This window comes from Rhea americana, unplaced genomic scaffold (genome assembly GCF_003343005.1).
Source record: "Rhea americana isolate MKP2758 unplaced genomic scaffold, rheAme1 scaffold_2, whole genome shotgun sequence".
Taxonomy (NCBI): Eukaryota; Metazoa; Chordata; class Aves; order Rheiformes; family Rheidae; genus Rhea; species Rhea americana.
Genome location: NW_028186149.1, coordinates 9,440,165 through 9,448,199, shown reverse-complemented (window position 1 = coordinate 9,448,199; position 8,035 = coordinate 9,440,165). Strand labels below are relative to the sequence as shown.

The 8,035-nt window shown below is 36.0% G+C and overlaps 1 protein-coding gene across 2 annotated transcripts in view; it reads right to left on the bottom strand.

The window, feature by feature from the left end:
- The window catches only part of PDE8A (phosphodiesterase 8A), a 134,464-nt gene that overhangs the window by 32,298 nt on the left and 94,131 nt on the right, over positions 1-8,035 (bottom strand). For both annotated transcript variants that reach the window (XM_085303459.1, XM_085303460.1), the window contains exons 2-6: positions 7,767-7,823; positions 5,232-5,422; positions 3,982-4,038; positions 1,783-1,840; positions 233-321 (exon numbers count right to left, since the gene is read on the bottom strand). In XM_085303459.1, the coding sequence (XP_085159585.1) occupies positions 233-321; positions 1,783-1,840; positions 3,982-4,038; positions 5,232-5,422; positions 7,767-7,823 (452 nt within the window). The remainder of the gene's footprint in view (positions 1-232; positions 322-1,782; positions 1,841-3,981; positions 4,039-5,231; positions 5,423-7,766; positions 7,824-8,035) is intronic.

The window sequence follows — 8,035 nt, the reverse complement described above, 5'->3', positions numbered from 1 at the left end:
AAAAAAGAAAAGAAAAAAGACAACATCTGATCAGATTTAATCCACATAGTTCTTACCATGTATCATAACAAGTTATTGTGACTCCATGCTGAGTACAGATGTACTTAAACAATTAACGTATTTATTTGGGTAAATTACATTTTGTAATTAACTAGTGTACAGTAAAATAAATATTATTTTAAGCATGTGGCTGAATTGACATTTTTGTTGTTGATGTTTTTGGTAAACTTACCTCAGTTTGAATTGTGCCCGCACCTCTCCAAATTCCAACTGAATCAACTCATTGTAACAGGCCATTATATTAGAATTTTCTACATATCTCTGCAAATAAAAAGGTTAGAGACATTTCATCAATACACATCTCTGWATACAAGGGTATGAGGCTGTTTTCCTTTGCTTATTAAATAACCAGAAAGTAGTAGATATGCCAAAAATGAACATGTTGTAATGTACGCAGTGTGAAAAGGTTATTTTSGGGACCAGTAAAAATCTTCAAGATACAGCATTTTGAAAAACTGACCTAAAAGGAGGCTTARCAACGAGATACAACTAATCTGTTCAGTTTGTGTAACTACCAGTGCAATCAATATATGACATATTACTTTGACTGAAGTTACAGGTTGTCATGTTACCTATTTAAAATAACAATTAAAAGCTATATTTATCTCAAGTGATCAAATTTGAGATTATTACGAGTTTGTACTCCAAGCTGTACAGACAGAAGAAGGAAAAGCTTCCTGACAAATATACTTGCCATGGGACATGGTTATTCATTCTGGGCCTTGTATAAGAAGCACAGCCGCACTAACCTCAATATCTTCTCATATTTTTTTGAAACATCCATTTTTCACTAGGAATAAGCCTACATGTTAAATCTTTGTTCATGCTACGCTGCCAAGGACACTGGTAGTCTGGGAGAGGATGACTCTGAAAGGTAAGCCATCACATCAAAACTGCTAAATAGAATTGTCTATGCTTTGTCAATCGTTCTCTAAGGCTCTTAAGTAACTTGACATAGATTGCAAACTACTTAGTTGTGCACCCACTGAAACGACTCTTTACATATAAGCACAATTATTTTCAGGTTTTAGCATTTCCTGTATTAGGACTTTACTATAAATAAACAAACGGGTGCAAACGTACTGTAATGGGATAGCAAACAGTCTGGTGAGCATGCATCAAAACAYTCTGAATCACACTGTAAATCATGCACTTTTTTTTTTTCTGTTGTCAACTTAATGCAATGAGGAATCTACTTAACTGACACACTAATAAGCACCTTTCCCGCTTAATTGGAATAGTTGCCAAGGAACAGATTCAGTGTAACGCTTTGGAGGTGACTCCAAACAATAGATAACAGCACTTGACAATGTCTGAAGCCTGTTTACGAATGTGAATAGCCATTTGATAGAGGAGATTTCCCACAGCACATTGCAAGCTACTCTTTGGCTCTGTTATCGTAACTATTCAATCTTGCCACTGTCTACTATCTCTTTTTAAAGCAGAGACTTAATGCATCATATACATCCTTTGAAATAAATGTATAATGTTGAAATATCTGAATAACATTTCTTATATTCCTGAGAATCTCCACCTTCTTAGTCAGCATTGCTCTCATTTTACTGGTACAGAAAATTAGGAAATAGGTAACAACAAGCAGCATAAACAAGAGGATTTATGGATTTGATTACTGACACAAAAGATCACTGACAGTCAGACTTCTGCATTTCTTGCCTGACAGTTCTGGAATATCAGAGCGATCTAGTGACAAAACATACGTACCCTTGTGAAGCCAGCAGAGATCAGGGGCAATATTGATGACTCTTCACGGTCACTATGCCTTTTAAAGAAGGATGATAAAGTTATTTTAAAATCACTTCAGGGCCAATTTCATAAGCCATTGATATGCCTGTACCCAAGATGCATACTAAAGGCTTATACGGCTAGATCCTTTTAGGATCACAGCAAAGAAATATACCATATAATATTGCTACTATGGATAAAATGCATTTTTTGTGATTTTTAAAAACTTACATTTTTTGCATAGATTAAGTAAACATTTTCCTATTTGCAAGTAATCAGCTTCTTGCATCACAAAAAGTAATGTTTGAAGAAAACTAATTAACTAGACTGCTGGACTATTCTTTCATTTTCTGTACTAGATTCTTTGTTTATGTTGTCCCTGGCTAAAGATGCACTTCAAAATCCACACAATCAAATTTTTAAAATATTCGAGTATATCAAATCTTAAGTGGACAACTCAAGATGCCTGAATGAGGATGGATTTTCTAGTGTTGACTACCCAGTGCTTTCCACTAGGTCACTTCGTGATGATATTCTCTAAAACAAGGCACCTGAATCATTTTGACAAACTTGGCTATTCTAACCGTTAAAGGACACTACAACATATGTGAATGTTTGGATGGAACCTGGAAGCAAGGTCATTATATTAAATATCTGTAAATAAGCAGATGGCAGCTGGTCAAGTTTAGCAGATGGCACAATAGCTTTTATTTACAAATTAATTTTCAGATCTTATGACACCTCATTTTTGTTTTCCATGCAATTGTTTCTCACGCATTAAGAGACCGATGCCTAGTCAAGCACAAGGTTGGCCCAAAATCAAGCAGAGAGACAAGGGCAGCTGTCACAAAAGCATCCCCGATCCTCATGCCAACTATCTGGTAATGCTGCCTCCTAGAAGCATAGAGGACCTGTAAAAAAGTACAGGGGGCACAGAAGATACTGTAAGGGGAAAAAAAGCCCCAGCAAACTGAACAGCAGGAATTGAAGGAAGATAATCCCCACAGAGAAGAAGCTCCATCTGCTATTGGTAAAACGTTAGGTTTTTCCACAAATATGCTTCTTGCAGCCAGAGGGGAAATGTGTGAGAGCGCTCTCTGCGAAATCCCGAACGGGAACTGGAGAACGCCTGTGCGGAGCACATGGGAACTTGACACACACAACAGCCTGACCTCCTACCTGTTCTTCCCATACTTGACTTCATCTAATTTACCTACTAATATAATAAATCTCCATTATGGTTTTAATGTAAACTAGCTAATATACGCTAGGCATCTTAAGATAGCTAATGCGGTCCTCTTGTCTTTTGTATTACTTTGATGAGAGGCGATTCTAGCTGTGGAAGTAACTGCTACCATAGTCATAAGACTTTCTACCACAAAAACAATAAAGATTATATTCATGATGGAATTTCTTGAAAAGTTTAATCAGTGTCTYTTTGTATGCTACAGATGGTGGTGGAAAACAGGATATTTAATGGGAAATTCTGACACTTCAGAATTGGCTTTCAAAATAAATGTTTTCTGAGAAACAGAAATTGTGAAAAGTGTCCTTTGAGGAAATTACTTTGAACTATTTTATTTCATTTCAGATTAACTTTAATGTATTTTTATTACTTTTAYATTATTTTATGATTTAAAAGTTATGTTTTCAGTGGAGGAGGAAGAGGGAAAACATATGCACTGCTCTGCTGATCTGTCATAATATAATTTTTTTATTTTTAAAACCTCTAAGGTCAGATGATATTTAATACTGATCAAATTGTACTATATTCTTTTGTAAATCAACAGATTTATTTGTGCTTAGATGAATCAGATCGGAAGACAAACCCAGCAAGGTTCAAAGAGCTACTTCCATGAATACCAGAATATAAATCTACGAGGCAGTTCCACAGGTCAGAACATAGTGTTGTGGAGGTTGTTTGAATCATGCTCTTAAAACCTCCAGTGATGAGTAGGAAAAAAGAAAAAAAAGTAAAGCATGACCTATTTGGTAAAAAGTAGAAATCAAAAATCCTGTCCCTGTCCTGCGGCCAAGGATRGTGAAAATCTGGTATAAACATATTATCACCAGCACAGTAAGATGGTCTAATATAAAATTTCTAATGTAGTATTTGCTTTTACAGTGATAAGATATATATTTTGTTGCTCACGTGCAAATAAAGATACGAATATTTACCTTCGAACCACACCAATAATGACTGTATTTTCTGAGGGTTTAGTTGTTCTGATAGACCTTTAAATAAAAAGCAAGATCATTTATTATTTTTTTAAGTTCACATTTCAGCAAACATGATTTTACAGAATCTTCGTACCTTTTTTTTTGAATCTCTCTTTTAAATGTTTTATTTTAATGCAAAACAAAAATTAAATCCCAAGCCTGCCAGATCACTCATAGAGGAGAATGACTTTAACAATGTCTGAGATTCAATGGGAAAGAAAAGGACAGAGAGAGTCCATATTAATCTAAAGTTCAACTACTCTCAGTGGAGGAATAGTAAAAATTCTCCCCTCTGCAATGGCACGAGCTCATACTGACACTGCATGAGCAGCAACAGACTCGTTTGAAGGACTTGGCTTCACTCAGTTAACAAGCATTTTACTTCCTTTGGGACAGTATGGTAAAAATGTAACAAGGGGAACACAGCTATCTAGTCCTTGCCTGACAAAGATCTTATCTTACTACTTTATTTTAACAMGGAGAAAAGCCTTTGTCCCAGTGCCCTGAACCCACCAGTCACCCACAGCACATAATCCGACTCCGCCGCCCCCACCCCACAGCCTGCTATTTAGTCTAGACACATTCCCAAGAGGTATTTCACTGGAAAGTCATTGAAACAAGGCTCTACTCCCTGTCAAGTCTCTGTGGAGAGACAAAAAAGAAAAATCTTTTCCCCCATTTTCATACTTCGCAGCAATTCTGGAAGTATTTTTGGAGTCGCTTTGCAACTTTGCTCTTCACAGCAGATTTCTGAATGCTGTAGATAGGAAGCATCCACACAAAACACCRTCTATTTCAATTTAAAGTTATTCAATAGCACGTGAATTTCAAAAAATTCAGAATGCAAATGGCTAATGAAGGGAATGTGTTCAGGAAATTGCTTGGTGGGCACATGATCTTTGTAGTTAATTAGATACGTAAAAATGGAACCAGGTATTTGAAAAATAATTATGGCAACAAATTTGTATGCTGTGGTTCAACAGCACCCTAGATACAGCCTCAAACATGCTAGCACCCAAACAAAAACGCTGCAGCCATCAGAGGTAAAGCACTGAGATGACATTAATCGATGCTGCCAGTGGACATTTGTCCAAAAAATATCAGTATTGGATAGATTTTATAGAAAGGATCATATAAAAGCAACAGACCTTTCATGATGTGTGAAATACATAATTATGCTTAATTAATTACACTGAAATGGTGCTTACCTGCATAATGCTTCTGCATCAAAGTATCTGGAATGTCTATGGTCAATAATGATAATTTCATGGTGTTTATCCAGAAAACATTCTAGTGCAGATTCAGGTGTCCTGGCGATATTACACCGGAACCCAGCTTTTTCACATGCCCAACAGAACCCATTACTCTGGTTATCTTCTTTGGCAAACACTAAAAGTACCTGGTTCAAGGCAGACAGTGAATCATTACAAACGTGTTTTATTTATATAGCAGAGTCTATGATTTTCTCTATTCTTAACATTTTTGTGAAAGTCACTTCCAAGGCTTAATTCACAGTTTTTAACAGACTTGCTTTCTACAGACTACTGCTTTTTATAATTATCTCTAGGTGTTTCAAGTGGATAGAATATTCTACCTGAGCCATTTATACTTGAATGGGATGAACAACTTTGGGATCTCTCTTAACTAGCTACTGAGAGCGCTCAGGCAATCAGTTAGGACTAGTATGCCTACATTTCAGACAGTGTGTAAAAAATAYTAGTAAGTCTATGTTTCTTCATTGAAATTGTCTACCATACAACCCTTTTATTTGGCTTTTATTCTTCTTGCCAGGATCCTATTCCAGCAAAGCACCCTGTATTACTCACCAAAGCATGGTTAACCTCATGTAAATTAATATTTAATGGTGCCTCAATGGCACAATAAAAAGTGTCCTTTCCTTTTCAGCTCATCTTAGTTCCCCCAAATACTGGAAAGAACCCATTCCCTGGGGCTGCTGGGCACTACAGACAGGCTGGACAAGATGAACTCGTGCAAGAACGAAAACACAATCAATCTCTCTGCATATGGAGCATGCTATGCAAAGTTTGCCATAGGATGTATTTTTAAAATCAGCACAGTGACTACATATGCACAAAAATATGGTAAGGCCCAATTCCTTCTGAAACATGTATCAAATTTTAGGATAGAATGTCCTACGGAAGTAAGCATAAATGTAAAGTCTGCTAAGGAAGACTTCCACTGATGTGATCAATCTTTAGATCAAGGTAATATTTTATGGAAGAAAATTTCTTTTGCTTGAAAGAATACACAAAATACATGTATATGTAGTCATACATATCAGTATATGTAGTCTTTTGGGAAAGACAGATAATTAAATCAGCATTTGGCCTACTGTCTCAGGACACTAAACTTTCAGTAATTTAATCATACCACACTTAGATATGTATTTTGGTCAGACAATAATGCAGAGCATGTGCAACTCACACCACATCCCACGGCCATTTATCTTCTGGGTAATTTTAGGAATGCCAGTGCTGGTTACACTTTGGACCAGGTTGGTGGAATGTCTACCAGTAAATCTTTATGTTTCCATGTAGTGCATATTTTTGTAAGAATGAGGGACTTTGTACTCATTTAGTTCAGATTCCTTTTATAGCAACCTGCTAAACTGTTTGCAAAAACATGTCATAGTTTGGGCTATATTTAGTGAAGTTAATTTATAACACTCTTAGGAGTGGAAGAATGGTTTTCAGCAATAGCACAGGAGAACAGTCAGCAGATCTGGGCTGGATGATTGACTTTGGCACCAATGTGATGTTACCTAACTACTACTTCCCTCAGACCTGCCAGTTGAGGATTAATTAGTAGAATTTTAGAATGGCTCGTGACTGGACAAAAGCAGTATCATCATTAATAATGATAAAAGAGGCAGAAATATTCAAGAAGTATTTCCAATTTATATTTGGAGAAAAGTTGGATGAGGCTATTTTAAGATACAAAGTTTGACGGTAATACTGTCTATTCTGAAAACAGTTTAGCAGGACGTTGAATTGCAGTTCTTTGAGGCAGACATTTTCAAATCAGCAGGACCACAAAAAATTCACCCAACAGTTTCACCTAAGAGGCGAATTAGTGACTCAGGAACATCCTGGACTACTAATGCTTCAGTATTGCCTGGGATATAGGAGAATTTTCAGAGCCTGTTCAAGGGAGTTATGCGTACGCAAACCCGACACCTATTCCAGACAAAATAAGAGGATAGCTGGCATACGGCCTTTATTAATAAAGAGGTAAAGGAGGACGAATTAATGCCAGTCAACAATGAATAAAAAAGTACTTTGCCAAGTTCATAATAACTTTTGTGACAATACTGCAAAATTGGTGATAATAGTAATAACATTGATGTAATAGACTTTGACAGGACATTTGCCTTGGTATCATATGGGATTCTAATTAAGAAATGACTACTTGTATGACACAAAACATGGCACACATTAAATTGATTACAAGCTAACTGATAGCAGAAAGAGCAGTAGATAGTTGTACTTTTATCAGTTGAGAGATGTTTGGAGGACAGACTTAGGCAGGATTTTTAGGACAGGATGTGACTTACAATGCTCTGATAAAATCTTTTCAGTGCACACATATCACTTAACAAAAGTTCTGTGAAGATTTTTTTTACAAAAAAAATAAGTCACAATTTTTTAAGTTAACTTATGTGTTATTTTAGAAATTAACACTTTAGAACTTAAGACACTATTTTAAACTGTGAAATGTATTACCTGAAGTTGATCTTGATGAAGTCTCATAGGGCCAAACTGCACATCTGTTACTGGTGCCTAGAAAAAATAAAAAGGGATGTTGTTAATACATATGCACACCTAGGGAAGAGGAAAAATTAGCTATGTTAGAGAAGATATTTCTTATTTACCACTAGCTCATGGATACATTGTTACCATTATGAAGCTGCTTCTTAAAGAAGGTCTTGTTCAGCTTTTGGAAATTTATACTCAAAGCAGAGTTAACACAGTTACAATGCAACATGCTATTC